Genomic DNA, 22,094 nt, shown 5'->3' on the forward strand with positions numbered 1-22,094 from the left:
AACAGAGAAAACTGAACACAAGCATAAGCCCATACTATTCAAACCAGAAAATGGACGAAATCAGCCGATGTGGCGGGGACAAGCTCCAGTGATCAGGCCATGCAGAGCTACGAGACCGCGTGTTCTGGCTGTCCAGCGACCAGTTGCGCTGCAAACGGCCATCTTCTCCGACCTCTCCCTCGGCGACTCCCTCTCGTCACCACCCGATGCCGCCGACCAGCGCAACAAAACTTCCTGTCACGATGGCCTCGAGACTTTCGAGCGTGCGAGCGATGGGGCCGCGCATTGTGGTTCGGGTCTCGGCGGCGAGCCCAAGCGGACTAGGCAGCTCGTGTGGAGGCAGAAGGCCGAAAGACAAAACTAATGGGCCTAAATTCGAGAGTACAACAGAAACGAAAACAACCCAACATATATCTGAGACGCAACACAACGAGAAAAAAATAGGCAGGTTGTGTGTGAAGAAAAAGAAATCGACTGAAGAGACCAATAAAAAATTACTCGAGTAACCAACGAACGTTTATAAATTATGTAAATTGTTTTTTTGAAACATAGAAATTCTGTAGATCAAAACACTAGTTGCCGCCTTTGCTTACGACGAGGTGGGAAAGGCCAGATGAAACTATTGTCTTTGTGTACGAACTATGAAGTGAGCGGCCCAACCGCCCACGTCGGCGTGCGTGCTCGGGCTCGCGCACCAGCGGGCCGCGCCGTGTGGCCCACGTAAACAGAACCTGTTTTGGCCCACAGTCAGTTGTCGGCTAAATTTCAGCTAAAGATTATCTGATTGAACCCAGCTACAGGTACCTCGGTAAAATCCACCGCTCGTTCCCCTCCCACGCCCCCTCGCGGCTCGATCCCCGCGCGCTGCCGCTTTGCACGCCGCCGCTGGTCCACTCGGGATCCGGGCCTCCTCCTCCACGGCAGGATCCGGGCCTCCTTCTCCGGCGGCGGCGCCAGGGAGTGGGATCCGCCGCCACCTCCACGCGCCATCCTCACCAATTGCGGTCGCCTCCCCGTGCTGTCTTCGCTGGCCTTCTCCGCAGGGCCGGCCCTGGGGGGGCAGGGGGGGCGGCTGCCCTGGGCCCCCAAATCCCAGGCGCCCTACCCCCAGGCAGTCAGCGAGACAGGTCCCAACGGAGGCCCAGGCAGGGAAAAGATAACGAGTCACGACACAACTCCGATTCCTAATTATTAAAGGCAGGCGCACAGGTGACAGGCCCCATCGGCCATCGCAAATTCGCACACGCAGGCCTGCGCGCACGCCCCGTCACCCCTAGGCCCTAGCGCCGCCCGCCGCCGAAAGGCTGCAACCTGCTGCCGTGCTAGCATGCTGCGCGCCTACTGCCGTGCATCGCGCATGCGTGGCGGTCGCACTCCCGCGCGTGGCCGTGATCCCCTCCAGAGCTGTCAGCTGTGTCTCGTGAGGGTTTTGTTCCGGTTCTGTACTTATGTTTAACCTCGCTCGACGAGAAACGAGATCAGGTTGTTCCTATTTGACTGCGACAGCAACTAGGTAGGATGCTTGATTATCAATTTTCCAATTCTCCATACCATTAATTATTAATTCACTATCATAAGTTATTTAATATTAACCAATTTATAACTATTGTGTATTTATAATAATTTCAGCACTGTGGGATATCATGTCGTCTAGAAAATATGAATCAGGCTGCGAGAAAAGGAAAAGGAAAAGACGTGTGGATGAGTTGATAGAATCACAGAGAGGAGCTATGGATAAATTTTGCAAGAGTTATCATGACCCTAAGAGTAATACGGGCGCCTCGACGAACCCAGATGAGTTGGCAATAGTTGTTGCGGATGAACCAACTAATGGGAATCAAGAAGAAAATGTTAACATCAACGTCGATGATGACAATGTAAATGACTCTCAGACCACAATAAATGCATCAGGTGCACATGCACAGTCTGCTAGTGTTGATGAGGAACCAATTTACACTTCAGATATTTATGATCCAAGAAATTGGGATAATCTTGATAATAACGCAAGAGACATATTAGTCGAGAAAGGGCCTATAAGAGAAGAAAATATCAAATTTCCTCTAGATGCTGCCTCAAGACATTTTTCATATGCTCATTATTCTAGAAAATTAAGCAATGGAGAGGTACATGATAGAAAATGGTTAGTTTATTCAAAGCATGTTGACAAAGTTTTTTGTTTCTGCTGTAAAATCTTCAAGTCTAGCACTAGCAAGAGTCCTAGTTCCTTAGCAGGTGATGGGTTAAGAAATTGGAAGCATATCAGTGAGAAGCTTAAAGAACATGAAAATAGTGTTGAGCATATTAGTAACATGAATAGTTGGAATGAATTAAGAGCTAGACTGCGGAAAAAGGAAATAATTGACAAAGAATTGCAGCAGCAAATCACAAAGGAGAAAGAACGGTTGAGGCAAGTTTTGTTAAGAATAATAGACATTGTGAAATTTCTTGGTAAACGCAATTTGACTTTCAGAGGAAGTAGTGAGCAGCTTTATAATGATAGTAATGGTAATTTCTTAGCTTGTGTTGAGATGATTGCAGAATTTGACTTGGTAATGCAAGACCATCTTAGACGTATTCAGAACAAAGAAATTCATTATCATTATCTTAGTCACAAAATTCAGAATGAGTTGATCTCTCTTTTGGCTTCTGATAACACAAGTTATATCATAAAGGTTGTTAAAGAGGCCAAGTATTTCTCTGTTATCCTAGATTGTACCCTTGTCAGTCATCAAGAACAAATGACTTTATTAGTTCGATGTGTTAATTTATCTGATGGCAAGATAAAAATTGAGGAGTACTTTTTGGGGTTCTTGAAGGTGGATGACACATCTGGTATGGGCCTTTTTAATGTATTGCTTGAATCTATGGAGTCATTTGGCCTAAATATTAGTGACATAAGGGGTCAAGGATATGACAATGGTTCTAATATGAAAGGAAAATACAAAGGGGTAAAAACACGGTTACTTGATATCAATCCAAGAGCATTGCATATGCCATGTGCGTGCCATAGTCTAAATCTTACTCTTTGTGATATGGCAAAATCTAGTAGGAAAGCTGTTTCATTTTTTGGAATTGTTCAACGCATATATGTGTTATTTGCTGGTTCTATGAAAAGATGGAATGTTTTGCTTAAACATGTTCCTAGTCTAACTGTCAAATCATTGTCCAATACTCGTTGGAAGAGTCGAATCAAAAGTGTTACAGCAATAAGATATCAAGCTACTGAGTTAAGATCTGCATTGTCTGAGTTACATCATGATTCTGACGTTGAACCTAAGGATAGAAGTGATGCAAAAAATTTATTTGATGCACTTGGCAGCTTTGAGTTTCAAATTGGTATGGTTATCTGGCATGATATTTTATTTGTTGTAAATAAAGTGAGCAAGAAGTTGCAATCACCAGCCATGTGCATTGACTCTACTTTGAAGCAAATACAAGGTATAATGCAATACTTTGAGAATTACAGAAATGAGGGGTTTTCTTCTAGTCTGATCATCGCCAAAGGTATTGCAACAGATATGGGTGTGGAGGCATCATTTTCAGAAAAACGTCGTGCTACGAGGAAGAAACAATTTGATGAAAGTAATTGCCAAGAAGAAATTCTTGAAGCTGAGAAGGCTTTTGAAGTTGAATATTTTTTTGTTTTGGTTGATATGGCACTCGCTTCTTTGAAGAACAAATTTGAAGAACTCATGGTGTTTAAAGATATATTTGGATTTTTGATGAGCTCAAGCACTTTGAAGTCATTAAATGATAATGAACTTGATGAATGTTGCATTAAATTTGCAGAAACCTTTTCTTTTGATGGTTCATCTGATGTTGAGGTATATGATCTTATTTCTGAATTAAAGATTATGAAATTCACTTTGCCAGATGACGTAATGTCTGCTATGGAGATTTTTGAGCATGTCATAGATGTGGATTGTTATCCTAATATCTCCATTGCTTACCGACTCTTATTTACTGTGCCTGTGACTGTCGCATCGGCTGAAAGAAGCTTTTCAAAGTTGAAGTTATTGAGGAACTATTTGAGGTCAACAATGACTCAGGAGAGGTTAAATGGTTTGGCAACATTATGCATCGAGAAGAAATTGTTGGATGAGATTGACATAAACTCTATCATAAGTGACTTTGCATCGAGGAATGTTAGAAGAAAATTTTAAGGTAATATGTATAAATAATTTGATATGAATATTGCTTTTAGATACATTTAATTATGTATTGGTACTATTTTATGTATATATTTGTATAATGTTTATATTAAAAGGCCCCAACTTTTACTTTCGCCCCGGGCCTCCCAAATCTTAGGACCGGCCCTGCTTCTCCGCCGATGGGAGCGTCGGGGTTCGTCTGGCCACCGCTCGCTCGCCAGGCCGCCACTCGTCGGGACACCGCGCTAGGTCCGCCACTCGCTGCGACGCTCCCTCGCATAGAGAATCCGCTCGCCGGGACGCCGCGTCCCTGCGACTCCCTGCCCGCGGCCTTGCGGGGTCCCTCCCAGCGCCGCCGCTCGCAAGCCTCGCGCGCCTGCGGGACCTCGACCTCAGTCGCAACGCGCTCGAGGGCCCCGTCTCCATGGTCCTCGCCGTCGTGTCCCCGGGCTCCGCGCCGCTGTTCGACCTCTCCGCCAACCGTGCTCGAGCGCCCTGTCTCCGTGATTTGTCAAATATGGTGGTGTTGCAGATCGATTTGAGATCAAGCTTCTTCGATTTACAGCATGCGAGCTTGATTTTTGGTGGTCGTGTAGCTTGATTTGGATGTACATGGGTTGGATTTAGCGGCCCAGCTTCGCTGTGGTGGCAAGAAGACAAGAACTTGAGTCTGGTGCCAGTGCAATGCTTTGCGAGACCGCCGAGACGAGAGCGGCGTGAACGGATTTGGGCAGAACATATTTGATCTGGGGTTGGATTTGGATAGGATATGGCTCAGCTGAGAGATCGAGATTTGGGGGTGGATGCACAGAGAAGCAGCAAAGGAAGAAGAGGATCAGGGGTAGGCTATAATTTAGCCTAGCTAAAATTTAGCTGCCCTGACCTGACCTGGCTAAAAAAGAGGCACTAAACTATTAGATCTAGCTAAAAAGAGGCACTAAACTATTAGATGGGTGGATCCAAACAGTAACTTATTCTAGCGTATTTTAAGTTGCGGTACACTTCTTGTTTTAGTGGTCGTGGAGTCATGCATGAGCGTTCTCTTCCGCCCCGTTTGGATATCTGAATTGAAGCTCAGAATTGAGAATTGGAATTGGAACTGACGAATTCTGTTGTTTGGATGCTGATAGTATTGAGAATTGATATTGAGATCCAATACCATGGAATCCAACCACAACTAAAACAAACCTCCATCAAAACCAAGCCTCACCCTTTGTATTGGAAAGAATCGGTCGTTCTTTTCCTCCATCATCCAAACTCCACAACACATGAGCACCGCCGCCGGAACTCCACCCTCGACCTCCATCGTCAGAGATTCCCTACCGTCGGAGCTTCCTCACCGCTGCCAGCCCCATCCTCTTCTTCCTTGCGTTGAGCGCCCCCTCATCTTCTTCCTCATAGCTGCGCCTCCTCCTTTTCCGCGCAGCCATCGGCCCTCATCTTCTTCCTCGGAGCCGGCATCCCCTTCGTCTCTTCCTCACCGGTCGCATCCACTTCTTCCTTCCGCACCTCGCTGGGGAGCGGCAGCCGGCGGCGGGGGCCTGTGCCGCTCATTGAAGCACCGACTGGCGGTAGGGGCCGCGCCTCTCCTGCCTCCCTCCGCGATGAGCCGTGCCGCCGGCGACTTGCGTTGCGCCTCTCTTGCCTCCCTCCGCGACGAGCCATGCCACCCCACTGCCACCAGCCTCCGCCACTCCCCTTTCTCCCTCCCTTCATGGATCTGGGCACGAACCGACAAGGAGTTGGTGGTTGGGCGCATGGACCTCGAGCTGGTTGTTGGGCGCTGGCGATGGGAGGAGCAGCGACAAGGGGCTGCGCACGGGAGAGAAGATGAGTCAATGCTGAATTTCACGTGATGCACATTCAAACACGAATTGGTATTTGTCGTCTCCTTGAATTCCAAATGTGATTTCATCTACATCCAAACAATAGATTTGGTATTGTGACCCATTTTCAAAACCTCTCTGATTTGGTATTGAGACCAACTCAATGCCAAGCCTCACAATATCGACATCCAAGTGGAGCTTGTTTTTTTTCCTGTTCTGGGTTCCTTTCTTCATTTGCTTGGCCAGCCGACCTTTGGAGAGAGCCTTCAGCCTTGCTTGGATAGTGTGTGATCCATTCCAATCCTCAAGTAACTGGTTCGACAGAACTCCTCCAGTAGCTGCACCTGCAGCTGTGTCACTAGGGGCGGACCTAGGACCAATTTTGAGTGAGGGCATATGTGGCGGAACCAATTTAAACTCGCTTAAGTGTGTCTAATCACTATCGGAATAGAAATTATTCATAATGCATTTGAAACAGTTTAAATCCGGTAGTCTGTCGAGTGTTCCTGGAATAACCCGAATTATACACATACAACTTGAATCTTAGCCATACATCAGGATCACTTCCACGAAGGGAAAGCATCAACAAATACTACTTTTTTACATAAATACTGAAGGGACAAATTATTACAAACCGTAGTTTGAAACAAACTTAAAGTGCAAGTTAAACCATTCTAAGAGTTTCAAACTAAAACAAGCCTGGGAAGTAAAGTAATTAAACAACTAAGTCCAACACTAGGGCATATGAGACTCGTAGAATACTCTAGTTTTCCGGGCCTTCCTTTTCGGCAGATTGCTGCATCATGTCTGAAAACAACAAAAGTGGATCCCCTAAGTACAAAGGTACTCAGTAAGACTGACCCGTCTAACTAGCATAGATAAAATAAAATAAAATTTCAAGAAGTATGATAGCTTTTTAGTGGACTAGCTGATTCAACATTTTGCGAAAAAGCTTACTATTAGTGAAACATTAGTTTTGTGATTTTATTAACCATTTATGTTTACCTAACCAATCTAGGTTTATAAATCATTTGCGCAGACGAGTTGTTTAGAACATCATACAACAATATTAATTCAAGGAAAACATCATATTGAACTTGTTTACTCTATGATGCTTAAGCGACGATCAATTGCATTCATAACCGAAAATTGCGGCGATCCGGACCGATTTACATCCTGCAGGAGATACCTAATCACCAGCCATGCACAACTAATCGGGTTGCGCATAACGACCTTTTGATTAGCCGTACCCAAAGATCGGAAACATAATTATCCAAACCCAGGGACGCACCCCCATATGGGACCTCACGTCTGGCCTGATCTCCATGTGAGTTTCAGGCTATGCCCCTGCCTTTCTCCCGCACGCCAAGCACGAGTAAGGACATTTCCAATCAAAAAGCCAACTAATCTACTGGGCTTGCTAGTTCCCAATAGCAGTAAGCAACTAGGTAATATCACTTGATCAAAGGTTAAGACAACGAAAGGGCCTTAATTCATTAATCTCAGTAGACAAAACTATCATCTCTAGCTCCTGTCCATGACTTTAAAAAATCAGGCCATTTCCTTGATCCAATCGTGTATGAACATGATTACCTTAAGTTAATGAGCAACAAAAGTTACTCTAAGTATAGGTTCTAAGAAATGCTAAGCATAGGACATTACTAGTTATTTTGAACAGGTGGCAAAAATGTCCAACAAACCAGGTTGGATTGTGCATAAAAGTAATGTTTCAATCAACTCCTAGACTTAATGCATAAATAGAGAAAATAACCAATAGTTTGGACATGTGAATATAAATCTCTAAAAATAATAGGTGTAGATGCTCCGGGGCTTTCCTTGGGTCCTAAAAAAGTTAGCTTCTTCAGAAGACCCTTCAATAACAGGAGCTAGCTCAATAATCTCCTCGAAATCATGAGGTTCTTCAGACAATTCCACAAATTCCACCTCCGGTGCTTCAGATTCTATGGTATGATGCAAGTCATAGTTAGTAATGCAAAACTTTTTGATAAAAAGAGATTATACAACTTATGTTTATGATAAAGTTGCAAGCAAACACTAAACTACCTAAAAAGATTAGCCCTCCAATTATTTTCTTAACTAACCTAACTTAAGCCTTTTCTATATTTAGAAAAGCATTATAAATAATTTCTAATCTTAAAACCTAATCCCTATGGATTAATAAGAATTTGTGAATAATAAAACATTATTCAAAATTTTATTCATTTTATAAAGGTTAAGTATTTATTTAAGTACCTTAAATAAAGGCACTAAATAAATACCTAATTTTTATTATCTTTTCCTAGGGTTTAAGAATTTTAATGCATAAGGGAAAAATAAAACACACCTAATAAAATTGGTTTCACTAATTTTGGATATTTCTACAAATTAAAATGAATTAAATATGAAAACATAATTTAAATCTAATTTCTAAAACCCCTAATCCAATTTCTCCCAAAAAAACCCTCAGGAAAAATCTTCTCACTCACCGCCGCCCTACCGCCCTCTTACACTCCTATGGCCCCGGTCAACACACAGTACCCCACCCTTGATAGTGGGTACCGGCACGGGTAACCGCGAGAACTCGCCGTCGGCGAGGTCTCCGGCAACGGTGGCGACCCAACTAGGCTTGCCTTGACCACGTGCACCTGCTGGGGGTGTTGTTGGGGTGGGTTGGCTAGCGGCGGCGGCGAACGGCAAAGACCAGCGGCGGAGTGGGCGGCGGTAGGTTATGCGGCGGCGTGCAGCTCACCGCGCGCGACTCCAGGTCAACAAGCGAGCTCCATAGCTACGACTGGACCCAAGACGCATGGCGCACCCCAAACCCAAACTTCCCGTGGCCGGAGCAAGGCGCTCCGCAACGACGGCCATGGTGGAGGCGCGCGCGCAGCGGCGCAGGAGCTCCGGTCAACTCGGCTGTGCTCGAGGCCAACAAGCGGCTGCTACACCATCTACTGCACCTACGTGACTCAACCGGACCCTAAGACGGCCACGAGAACAATGGCAACACAGGGCTCCACGGCGGCGGCTTACCAAAAGCAGAGCCGACAGTCGGACCTGAGGAAGACGGTGGTGGGAGGGTGTTGTGGTGGAAGGGGCTAGACGAGGACTGGCGGAATAGGTCAGGGATGGTCAGGAGAAAGTATTTACGGCAGGAAAAAGCTAGCCGTGGCCGAATGACGAGGGAATTCGCCAGTGATCGAGGAGGCGGTGAAAAAGGGGCAGCAGCGGTAAAAGGGATGAACACAGCCGGTGAGCGCGGTATATATTCGAATTTTCACCGCCTCCACGTCGGCCACCTCAAGCCTTCTCACCTGCTTCGCTCGCACGCAGCACCGGCACATGGCACGGGTGAAACCGCCTCCGGCCATCGGCGGCAAGCAGCTTTGTGGCAGCACCGCGACTCTGCTCTTCTCCCCTTTTCTCCATTTCCGCCCGATTTTATTCCAAATTTGTGCTCAACTTTCAATCCAAGCTCTGCAATCTCCTTTAACCAAACTTGTAAGGATTCATGGGGCTTCATCCAATAGATTTGCACTTTGAGCAATGGATCACTCAAACGCTCGAATCGAAGCCCCGAAAATCAGCCAATGCACTGTCGGTCAGTGCTCAATGGCACATGCCATTTAGTTTCGTCATTGTTGCCTAGGAACAGCTTAATTTTCAAACTTTGACCTCCAATTAAAATTTAAATTCTTAACTTTCTGTGTTCAACAACTTATCTAAGATGTTGATTAAACATCCAAGATTATTTAGGGTCCCTCGAGTTCCAAGATTGTCATTTAGAATTTCTCAGAAATTGAGCTCCAAGTTGAGCATTTAACTCTGTTTTCAGACTTTGGGAAATTTCCAAAAATTGATAGAGTTGACGCTGGTCAACAACTTTGACCATGAAGTTGAGATGCTTATGACTTGAGTTTGGTCCCAAACTTGATTCCACTGAGTTCCAAACACTTTCAACTTATGATTCCATGTTTGATTCAATTTTTTCCAAATTTGACCATTTATTTGAATTTTTGTCAAATTCCATCTAAATTTGAACTTAACTCATAATACCTTAATTTACTCCAAACTTTATTATTATCATCTTGATGACCTTTTAAAGTTCCAAAAACACTTGGTGTTACACCACACCTTAAGAACAATTAAAATTTGAAAGCTTATATATGGTGAAAATTTGCAAACTACCCTAGCATGATAAAATTGAGTGAGGGCCTGTACCCTCACTCACACCAACGTAGGTCCGCCCCTACGTGTCACTGATGCGTAGGTCCAGATTCACGTGTCAGTGACAAGAGAGATGTACTGCTGAGGATCTCTATCCCAATTTTCCACCGTAATCCATTTGTATCGGAATTCGGAAGACAATGGATGATGTGCAAACTGCAAACAAGCTCTTGACGGCCGCACCATTAGTCAACCGCAGAATGCTTACAGGTAATCACTAACCATCACGTAAAAGATTTGCTAAAACAAACACGCAACTAACCCAAATGCAGGCCATGGATCAACAAGCAAAGCACGGAATCGAGACGCAGAACAATATATCCATGAACGAAAGCATCGTTGCTGGCTTAGCCGAGCAGCTTCTTGACAGCCTGGAACCTGGCGTCCTTGTCGCCGAACTTGGTGCCCTGGTAGTACTCGAGGTAGTCCCCGAACCTGTACGGCCCAGGGTAGGAGAGGGCCGCCGCGTCCCCCCTCGCCGCCGGCTCCACCACGGCGTCGGGGCCGGGGTTGTAGAACGTGGCCACGGACAGGCGCCGTCCCTCGTTCCCCGCCGCGACGCGGTGCACGACGCTCCGGTACGCGCCGCCGCTGATGACCTCGATCTGGTCCCCGATGTTGACGAAGAGGCGGCCGCTCCTGGTGGGGCCGACGGGGACCCACTCGGCGCCGCCCCTGAGGAACTCGAGCCCGCCGACGGCGTCGTCCTGGAGGAGCAGGATGATGCCCCCGGCGTCGGTGTGCGCGCGCAGGCCCCACACTCGCTCCGGGCGCGGGCAGGGCGGGTACATGGCGAACTTGGTGCCGACGAACGGCGGCGCGAAGGCGCCGGCGACGTGGCCTCCGGGGAGGCCCAGGTTGAGGCTCACGCACTCGGCGAGGCGCTCCGCGAGGGACGCCATCTGGGCGATGTACGCGTCCAGCGCCTCCCTGGCCGCCGGCGCGATCTCCGGGAAGTCGGCGGCGTTGTTCCTGGGGCGGTGCTGGATGAAGTAGGTGGACTCCCAGTCCACCTCGTCGGAGGGCTCGCCGCCACCGTCTTCGGCCGGCAGGTTCCTGGCGACGTTGGAGGCGTAGAACTTGGCCTCGAGGTGCTCCTCGTAGTGGCCGTAGACGAAGCGCTTCACCTCGTCCATGAGCGCCGCATCCACGCCGTGGTTCTCCACCTGCCGCGCACGAGCACGCGTCAAATTTTTTGCCAAGCTATACTACGAGATGCGTTGCACTAGAAAGTAGTAGGAACAAATCACTGTACAGCAGAGGAATGCAGGATGCATTGCTAAATTACCCAGAAGAAGCCCCAGTCCTTGCAGGCCTCGTGGAGCCGCGCCATGGTCCACGACCTCTGCTCTTCGCCGCCGCTGAGGCCGCCGAGGTCGATCACCGGAATCTCCATCGGTCCCGTCATCGCCTCGTTTTGGAACACAACACTAGTGTACTTGTATCTCCTTGCAGTGTCTAAACTTGTGTTTGCTGCATGAGGGGGAGGTGCCTAGGCTGCTGCTATTTATAGCGCTTCCGACATCGCACGAACATGTATAGTTGCGTTGGCATGTATGTGTGCCCCCATAAACAAATCCAGTTGGTGTAGTGATCTCTAGTCTTCCAGATTACCAACTGGACGGTGCCAACAACTTGCAGGCAGATGACTAGGCAGCTCTAGGCTACATCGATCGATCCCACATGACATGTGGCCATATGCCAGAGAGCAGCCAGGTGAGACGTCCCGTCCCGTCCGCGACAGGGGCAGGGGGTTGGCATGAGCGAGGAAGCCGGTGGCTTCCCGCGGTTTCAGTTGCTTGGTTTGGAATGGCAGCAGGTTCAGTCTTCCCCGGACACACCGCGCGCCGGGCGGCCGGCCGGGCGGCCGTATGCAGCGTAGCGTACGACACCGATCGAGCTGATCGATCGGCTGTTCTAGTAAGTGGAGTACTATTAATCAATACTGAGCTCTGAAGAATCGAATCTGATGTGATCTAAGTGAAGGACGCGGCGGGGCCTAAGTGCATTGGACTGACCCTGACGAACCGATATTCCGATGCGTGGATCCGATGCAAGCGCGGCGTCAAGCATTTGCTTCGCGCCGTGGTCTCGTACGCCGTACTCGACGCTGTTTCGGCCGGCGCGCCGCCGCATCCGGGGGCCTGATCCTGCCGGATCTTCCGACAGGCCGCCGGCAATGCCGTTTGCTTCGGTCGTCAGTCAGACGCCGTGTGCTCGCGCGGTTTTTCCACCGCACACTGAATTCACCACACCAAACCAGATTGCAGCAGGCACACATCATCCAACGTGTTCAACGGTTCGTCTTCGCCTTCGCAGAAAGTTACTCCTCCTAGTCTAGAGAGTAGAGACGATCACCAGACGACATCTACCGAAAGTGATCGGCTTTATTTTTGGCCAGCTCGGCTGTTGCCTGCCGCCCCGCCTGCAGCTGCAGTGAAGACTTGAAGGATCATACCAGGCAGCACGGCCACCGGCGGCGGTTTCGGCCGAGCCCCGGCCCCCGGGTTCCCCTGGAAACTGCGAGCGCGAGCACAGCAGCAGCACATGCCGGAAACACACCACCAGCTACTGGTGGTACTGCTAGCTCTCCAATCTCCATCGTGCGTCGCGTTTATGCGTTCTGAACCCTGATCAGTCAATCTGCGACCGTCAACATGCCGCCAGTACATTCAGGACCATGCGGGGCGGAGACCTTTTGACCATGTCAGCATCGCACTAGATTCAGTGCCACTCAATCTCGTGGGTCGTCTCTGATGCAAAGCATTCAGCAAAAGCAGATTCATGTCATTCTCAGTTTATTTTTTTTAAAAAAAAAATCAAACTCCAGCCTTTCTATTAAACGTGAGCAAAAGGAAATAAAGAAACTCAAGTTTTGAATTCCAAACTTTTCAAACAGGTATTCTTTTCAGTGCCGGACGCCCGGACCCAACTCATCAGAAGCAAACCATGTACTGCGGCATCGTGCATGGTCATGGGTCGTTTCTGATAAAACATATAAGCATTCAGCAAGATGGTATTCATGTAAACCATGCCCAACAAAGCACGGAATCAGGTAAGTTTTAGACAGAATAGGACACAGTTCTCATTTATAATCCGAATCAGATATTCTTGGCTGCTTCATTACTAGCAAGGACAGTACCTGAATGATGGGCCCTGAACAGTACATTGCACCCTCCAACGAGCTAAAATGAGAAGTCAGGAAATGCAAAACCAACGGTTCGCTTCTTGGCGTCCTCCAACCCAAGAGCCACCACGCACATGGACTCAGGTAATAAGCAGAGTCTCATCCGCGCCCTCCACCAGCCAAACCTATCTGTTGTGTCTAGAGTGCCACAGCCCTTAATTTCTCACACCTAGAGTCCTAACCATTTCTTCCATGCAAATTCTTGTGTCGGCTAAATTACATAAATTACATACAGATATCGATGCTTAAATCTAACATACAACTAATTCCTGTAACTCCTGACAGTCTGCGCGTCACGGTTGCTTGTGACTTTCACGTCCTGCCAGAAGGTTGATAAAGCGGCGTTATTGTAGAAACCGATGGCTTATATGGATTATATGGCTCAACCGCATATAGCCTCAACAACAGCCCTTTTCATAGTCCCAGGGCATGGATCCCCACCAAATACATCTGGAACCACGCTTACCCCACAGCGTTCTTGACCAATGCAGTTCTGCAAGAAACACCAATTTTAATTGTAGCGTAAACACCAATACAAGTTCAGGATTTTTGACTGTTCTACAAGTGTTTGCGGATCCTTTACCTTCAAAAATATGTCGTACGACTTGTGTGCATGGCAAGTTCCTTCAGAGTAGCTCCCACAGGAGCCCTGTGGTGTGCCAAAGCTGGCGAATTTTATCTCAGTTATCTTCCGTCCATGATCACACTGAAGGTGGACCTTGGCTTTCTCATAGTCTTTTGTATGCCAGCTCTTCATTGATGGCTGCCATTCAGAGACATCAGCACAGATACTCCCTGTGGTTCTTTTCACCATTGAGATTCCAGTAGGATCACCACCCCACTCCTCAAATATAACCAAAAGGTTCCCTGTAGGATTAAGCCATGAACGAGGAACGTGGTACCTGAACAAGAATGATGTGAATGTAAGAGCTTCATTGTAAACTTTTCACGGATATTGCTGCAGTAACCTATGAAGTGCCTACCATCTCTGCGAAGAGTCACCACAGTTGGTTTGACACTTTTTCTCATCATACTCTCCACGGTAATCACAGTTTCCACAGGTTCCAGAGGCTTTGTAGCCAGGCCAATACCGCCCAATACCTTGTCCATTTATCCAGATTTGCCCTTTACCCATGCTACTCATATCCAAAGCCAATGGCTCGTCGCCATCTGGTGCGTTGAAGAAAGCCTGCACAAAAGACAATAAATGAATGATCTTTTTGAAAAACAACATTTCGTTCCACATGGAAAGCAATGAAATTTATGAATTTCTTCCACACCTTGTACCATGTTAGAGGCTGTTTCTGCACAGGTTCTCCCCACTCTACTGATGAGCTTCCACTAAGTGAATGAAGACTCAAAGTCTCACCTTTCAGACCAACCTGCAACAAGTACAGTGCTGTTTAGGTTCATGTCTTAAACACATCACACATAAGATTAAGGTTCATAACAATAACAGAAATAACCTGATAGGTCCATTTCTGCCATGTGAGATCTCTTCTTCCCTCATTCAGGCCATCCAGTGTCACGGGACCTAGAATTCCTGCATTCCAAGTCTCAAAATGTTCTCCCACATTCTGCAGTGAAGGTTAACAGAATGAATCTCAAGACACTCGTACATCTCCCAATCAGTAGTAGAGTACTATCAGTTGTTAAGACAAACGTCCACTTACCGGGAGGCCAACTGCTATACTTAAGCATGAAACGGTGTTACTGCCTGGCCAAAGTTTCACGCTTCCCCTATATGTCAATCTTGGGTCTTCTACATTTCCATAGACAGTTCCTGCCAATGAATTGGAGAGCATATTGAAAATCAATGAGAGAGAGAGAGAGAGAGAGAGAGAGAGAATCATTTGTTTTACCTGTTAGTTGTCCATTAATGAAAATATGCAAAGCATGACCAGCTGACATAACAGTTAGCGTTGGATTCTTCCCATTACTCAGGAACTGCTCATCCTGAGCTATTTCAACACTGAAAGTGAAACCTTCAGCATCTTCGAATTGCAAAAACTAGTAATATATTTTCTGAGTTAGAGTACTCACTATGTTGTATACCATAAGTAGTCTGTTTTATCCCTTGTCACGTTTATCTGTTCCAGTAACCCTATTGTCGTAAACGATTCCTCACCCAAGGAGTTTATATCCTCATTGTATGATTGCCATGTCAATCCTCCAGCCCATTCCATTTTCATTTGTGAAATTTGACTCCCAACCTGTATAAACATATCAGTACAAAAATTCTTCTCCAAAATAATAAAAAGGTGCCTAGCACAAAGGAAAATGCTGCATGAACTAATTGAATATGGTACACATCTAATTTAAGCAAGCAACTCATTTCGAGCAAGAACAAGAGAAAGTTGCAGAATGAACAACAAAGACTCAATCTCACCCTGGCAGTGTTGTATACAGTTGTTTTGCAATCTGGGAGAATACTTATGGACCAGGGAGGTAGACCATAATGCATTCCATTGAATGCTACCCTAGCATAAGATACTTTATCCTTGTTCTCAAGGAAGGCCACACAAGCGCCTGTGCTTGATCTAAAAACAGATGCCTAGATAGGAAATGATCAAGAAGTCAGTCCTGAATAAAATACATATGGTCCAAGTGCAGAAGAGTGAGCATAATGTTATAATAGTTAATGACCTGCTGAGCATTGCCAAGTGAAGTAACAATAGGGTCTCCTGCAACCAAGGCTGGTTCGCATAGCTTGATAGCTTTATGCAACTCCTTTAAGTGACCCCATTTTGGTTCTCTCAACAAGCCTGAGGAAGTGAAGGGGGGGACTCAGATCAATTTGGTCAACAGAAGGATTGTTAAATCATAAACGGTTGAAACATAACCACTTCTCATTTAGCATCAAATGCACCCATCATATCCCATCAAAGTATTTTCAAAAATGTATGTTGCATGTGCTTTTGATTGCCAACACAATGTCTTACCCCAATCAAATCTTTTAATGATTAAGGAGAATACAGGTTACATTATATGCGTCAATTTGAAAATTTTAAACCACTTCAGCTCATAGGCTAGTAGCCTAGGAGGGACTGTGGATAGGATATCAAGTATACCATGCTGTAGCCATTGCCAATAGAAAACTTATCAGAAAATACATGCACCTTTGTTTCATTCAAGACGAGTGGAGCAACATTAAATCAACCTTATAGCATCTACGGAATTATGTATATATACTGTATCAGGGAACAATGCGTAGAAGTAAGCCTTACATGACGGGAGATTGATGCAAACTACAAAATAAATGCCTTTGCCAAAGTAGAATGTGTAATGTGTTCAACTCACCATACTCATCAATAGGAGCATCGTAGTCATAGCTAGTTGCAATGAATGGACCACCAGCTGTGCGCCCAAAGTTTGTTCCTCCATGATACTGAAAGGTGGTGTGAGAACTTTATTCAATCAATAATTTAGTAATAAGGCTCAGGTGCAAAGCATAAATCATGGGAGTTACCATGTAATAATTAACAAAAGAGCCACCCTTCTGAATAAATTTGGCAACACCATATGCTAGATCCTCTACTGGTCTATGTGGAACTGGAATACCAAAGCCTGTATACCTACACCCAAGAGAAAATACAGGAGACACATAAAGAGAGTTTTTTTATTAAAAAAACAAGTGCCTACCTTCTTGGGTTAAGAAAAAAGAAAGCAAACTCAATTACCAAGCTGTCCAAGCCTCAGTCCACATGGTAGGCTTGTGAGGTTTATTCGGGGAGAACCAGTCACAATAAAATCCATTGCACGTATTAATCTGCAACCATTAGATCAGAGAAAGTTCTTGTTAAGTGAACAAAGAGAGGGAAAACAAATAGCAAATCATACAATACATGATTAGTTTCCTTTCTTGGACAATGGTCACAAGGTCAGACCCCAGCACATTAAAGAAATGCTGCCCAAGGTGCATTATTAAAGAAAGAAGTACAGTGCATACAATTGGATCCGGGGCATCATCTTCTTTGCACATGATCCATGGGACACCCGTGTTGAGTGCAACCGCCATGTTAGCTGCCCATGACGCGTAGGCCTTGGCAGGTTCGCCCTGATCCCACTCCAAGGGCCCAAACTCATTCTCAATCTGCAAGGACAGCGGAATCCAAAGGTAGGTTGCATTCAAAAGCATGGCTCAATACAGACCAAGAATGTACAGTTGCAAACATACCTGGGAGAGGATGATTGGTCCTCCCTGCCATTCAAAGAGCCCTTCTGACTTCATCATGTCAACAATCTTTGTGGTGAATTTCTGCATCTCAGACTGTTCAAGATTGACAACACCCCCCCCCCCCCCCCCAAGGTAAAAAAAAAAGTTACTGAGTTTGCAGTAATTTTAGAAAGGAGAAACACTTGAAAAGCAGAGCGGTCAATGATTCTTGCCTTGAACGGCTCATTATCAGTCCTAAACCTGATGCCTGGGACATACTTAAGCCAAACAGGGAAACCACTGCAACCAAAAAGAGGGAAAGGAACATAGTTTAGCATACTTCACATCACCTTGACGTCAATGGATCTATATTAATTATTCCTCACTGGCTAAATTCAAAGCACAGGACTACGATTACAGGCAAACACTCACTGTCAACTACAAGAGCATGAAAGCTACTTCAAAAACCAAATTAACTACCAAATCTCCGCTTGTTTTTTTCTTCACTTGAAACTTATACACTCTTACGTTCAAAAAACACCAATGGTCACAGCAAGACCATCAATGTGGCCCAAAACATTTCATACAGAAATGGAGCAAAACCGAGCAAGTTCCCCTTACCCAAAATTCCACTCGGCGCAGACGTAGGGGCCAATGCGGAGGTGCACGTAGAGTCCGGCCTGCTTCACCAGCTTGATGAAGTGCACCAGATCATACCGCCCCTCGAAGTAGTACTGCGCATGGGACAACCAACCACCACATCAGGAACAAACAGGCGAACAGCAGAGGAAGTTGGGGGGAATCAACTGCTTTTCTTTACCGGCAATTTGTGCTCCGGCAAGGGTAACTACCTGTCCAGGGGAGGGCTCGTGGCCGTTCCAGAAGACGTACGTCTGCACCACGTCGAGGCCGCCGTCCTTGGCCTTCTGTATCAGATCCGGCCACATCTGCACGCCAGGAGAAGCAATCATGCAAGCAAGAGAGTCAGACACACTCCGCGAACTGCGGCGGCAGTGCAGCGAGCCCGCATTTTGGGGGGAGAAGGAACGCGAGGCGCCGGACTGCCAGAGGAGGAAGAGGAAGTGCAAGGGAGTGTGGGGCGCACCTCGGGGACGCTCCTGGGGTAGTGGATGGAGCCGGAGAGCAGGATCCGGCGCTGGCCGTTCACCACCACGGCCTTGCGGTCGTAGGTGACGGCCGCCGACGCCGCCGCGGCGAGCACGGCCACCGCGACCGCCGCGTAGGCGAAAGCCGGCGGCGCCATGGAAGGGGGGAAGGAGGAAAGGAAAGGGAGGGAAGTGAAAAGAAGGTGGAAACAAAGCGAGAAAAAGACCGCGCCTTTCGGTGCTTTCCCTCCACTGGAAGCAGGTCGGGCCACCGGACGGTGGGAGTGAGGCGCCGCTTCACGCCTTCACTCGTTCATCGCTTGAGTGAGGACAGTGAGGGATCTCTCTCTCTCTCTCTCTCTCCCCCCGGCACCCCGCTCTGTTTCTGGCTGCTCTGCATCAAACACCTCTCTCTGTGATTCTGTCTCTCGAGTTGGAGATTGCTTTCTCTCTCTAGATTTGGCCTTTGGGATCGGAGATTGAAGGAGGGGTGATTAAGCTCGCCCATCGATCTGAATAAAAAATGTGTTTGCACGAGAAGGGGTCGCGAGGATCTAGGAGAGGTCTGAGAGCGTGATTGCACTGCTAATAGCGTTGTTAATTAGAGAGAGAAAGGATTGAGAAGAAAGAGAATGTGACTGCATTGGTGGGCCCACAGCGTGGGACTGGTGTCGTCAAGATGACTTTGGCGCGGAGGGAGAGGGAGCCAGGGAGGCACGAATTTATATGCGATGTCAAATCTTGGTGGGGGTTGCCAGTTGAGGTGGCGGACTGCTCTACGCCTCTACCGTCACCGCCAGACAAGCAAAGGTTTATATTCTGATATTTCATTTTTAGAACAAAAATCATGCTCGTCCAACATAAATTCATGTCTAGTATAACTTGCAGAAAAAAGTTCCACAATTTAAATTTACTAGATAATTTTTCCTGTAACAAAGATATCATTTCATATTCCAACACAAAAATTGCATGTTCTTCGTAAAATATAACGACTTCATTTTAATTTTGCGTGCTTACATGCATGCATTGAAATATATATTTTCAGAACAATTTATAGAAGGTGGGTCGAGCTTTGCTCGCGCGGACTGCTCTGCATTGGGCTGCCAAACAAGCAAGGATCGATGTTCTGGCTGTTCTTGGTTCGAAAGAAAATCATGTTCATATAAAAAATTCATGCCTATCTCGCGTCGTTGGCAGAACTTTTTTTTTGGAAAACTCTTCATCTGTTTAAAATTAATTGTTACTATATTTTTTCATTACTAAAAAGATAATTTGATATTATTCCAATAATACAAAATGTGTGTCCTCCCTTCATACCTAACGCAGTTATTTTTGTGAAACATATTATAGACGCCGACACTAATATACATGTATGCATACTTACCTATATGAATACTCGCACGCAATCATGCACCTATGGGAGCCCCCAAAAGACTATACCACCAATTTTTAAGGTTGAATATGCATCACAGGCGCATTTCTACGGGCGTGTGGTCTACCATTGAAAAAAAATAGCATTTATGGCCGTGTGGTCTACCACTGAAAAAATAACATGATTAATTTCGAGCATAAATTTAGAAAAATATGAACATCCGCGTCAAGTTGAACAACTCAAGTACTCATGGATATGTTGTAATAATTACTCCATCCATTCCAAATTGTAGATCATTTTGGTTATTTTTAGCCAAAACGACCTACAATGTACAACGGAGGGGTAGTAACTACTCTACTTTGCATTTTTAAACAAACGAACCAATAGGAGAACCATTATATGGGGTAAATTTATAGAGAGATCAAATCTTGGTGTGTGTGTTCTTAAGTGGTAATGAACAGGATTTCCTCGGCCGTGTCATGTCACATGTGCAGGCAAGTGGCTGGCTCAACGACTGCCTAAACGTATCGTGTAGTGGTGCACGATGCGTGTAGCATGTGTTGCCCACGCTTCATTTATCGATCTGCCGTAACCTTTTTCACCGCGCCTCGATCATGTGCTATCTTTATTGTTACATAAAAGCAAATTAAAGCACCCTACGGCTCATGATATTTCACATCACTAACGCACAGTAGTGCTTCAGATACCTGACGTGTGGACCTCACCTCATATACGAGAGCATGCTAAAGTATTTAATTATTTACACTGTACAGAGATTAGGGTAGAAAATAATAGAATATGTGTGCTTTTATTTATAATAAGAATATGTGCGCTCTAAAAAGGGGTCAGGCTTTTTTGTCCTGTTGGTGTGTAAGAAAAACATTCATGGAGTGGCACATGTAACAAGAAAAAAACACTCATCGCCAACCCGAAGCTACAAAATTGGCCATACTAAAAAAAAAAACTACACGTCTAAGCGGGTGAACAAAAAATAATAACTGTGCCGACCTTTTACAATTGATTAAATTTGGATTTAATTGTACACATATAAGCTGAAGAGTCTCTTTCTTTTTTTAAAAAAATGTTAAGCTACATTTGGTATTTGGATTTGTGCACAGGTTGGACCGCTTCAAAAAAGTAAAGTCACAGGCTTGTCCAAAAAAGAAAAAGGAAACATAACAGGCTCTGCACCTCTTACGGTCGGCTCTCAACTGATGAGTGGTGCTGGTGCTGCTGGCACAGGCATTAGCGTGGCATCACGTGCAAGGTGGCATGGTCGGTCGTGTCCCGTTCGATAGTAACAAGAGTACGTACGATAGCTGTGCCATAACTAACCTTTTAGGCGCCTACTTTGAGCTAGACACGGAGACATGGAGAGCCAGCAGATCCCAGAGCGCTCACTTTTTAACAGTTACCTTCAGCTACAGTACGTACCCACAGCGGCAAGGAGAATCGTCAGGGACTGCACGAAGCACGCCCGCGTCCTGAAGCTCCGCCTCTGTTCCTGGAGCATACATGCTGGCAAGGCAGAGGGGAGAAAATTCACTCACGAACAGAACACTATAGGTTTATCATTCATGGTTAGGAAACTTGACCTCCCGTACTCAGGTTGCTGTTGACCAATGACAAAAGCAGTGTACGAAAGAGATGGCTCAGGGCTACTCTATTAGCCTTTCCTCCGATCCCATCGATCCCACCTGCTGCTGCCGTGCTGCGTCCACCGCACCGCACGTACCAGTGCCACACTTCGTCCGCGTCGGTCCCTCCTAGTCCAAGGTCAAGATCATCCGCGGCGATGTGAGCGGGCGTGGTTCTTCTCCTATCCTTTTTCCTCATTCATTGTTCTGAACTAGACCTAGGATTGATTGTTGTAGTTTCTCGTTTAGTGTTGATGGTCAGTTCATGCACAGGATGGATCCTAACTCGAGTTACTTGTTGGAGATAAGACTTATTGGGAATCCTAAAAAACAAAAGCGTTTGAAGGAATTTGTAAGCTTTAACTTCAGCAAAGTTGTGGATTCTGATCTATGCAATTTCAAGGACCTTGTAGGAGAAATTGTGGAGCAGTACCC

At 46.2% G+C, this 22,094-nt stretch overlaps 2 protein-coding genes across 2 annotated transcripts; both read right to left on the reverse strand.

The window, feature by feature from the left end:
- Positions 1-10,307: 10,307 nt before the first annotated feature.
- LOC101766113 (1-aminocyclopropane-1-carboxylate oxidase 1) lies at positions 10,308-11,703 on the reverse strand. The gene is made up of 2 exons (XM_004969363.2): positions 11,490-11,703; positions 10,308-11,367 (listed from the first exon to the last, which is right to left on the reverse strand). Exons 1-2 carry the CDS (start codon positions 11,607-11,609, stop codon positions 10,549-10,551), a joined length of 939 nt encoding a protein of 312 aa, XP_004969420.1. The 5' UTR covers positions 11,610-11,703; the 3' UTR covers positions 10,308-10,548.
- Positions 11,704-13,190: 1,487 nt separating this feature from the next.
- LOC101765698 (beta-galactosidase 2) lies at positions 13,191-19,134 on the reverse strand. The gene is made up of 19 exons (XM_004969362.4): positions 18,650-19,134; positions 18,396-18,491; positions 18,166-18,278; positions 17,778-17,844; positions 17,566-17,658; positions 17,338-17,481; positions 17,069-17,157; positions 16,858-16,963; positions 16,689-16,776; positions 16,035-16,153; positions 15,778-15,942; positions 15,432-15,601; positions 15,251-15,360; positions 15,062-15,171; positions 14,855-14,965; positions 14,669-14,770; positions 14,372-14,577; positions 13,972-14,290; positions 13,191-13,881 (listed from the first exon to the last, which is right to left on the reverse strand). The coding sequence occupies exons 1-19, from the start codon at positions 18,806-18,808 to the stop codon at positions 13,771-13,773; spliced, it is 2,478 nt and encodes an 825-aa protein (XP_004969419.1). The 5' UTR covers positions 18,809-19,134; the 3' UTR covers positions 13,191-13,770.
- Positions 19,135-22,094: the final 2,960 nt, after the last annotated feature.

The sequence above is a fragment of the Setaria italica genome, chromosome V (assembly GCF_000263155.2).
Source record: "Setaria italica strain Yugu1 chromosome V, Setaria_italica_v2.0, whole genome shotgun sequence".
Taxonomy (NCBI): domain Eukaryota; kingdom Viridiplantae; phylum Streptophyta; class Magnoliopsida; order Poales; family Poaceae; genus Setaria; species Setaria italica.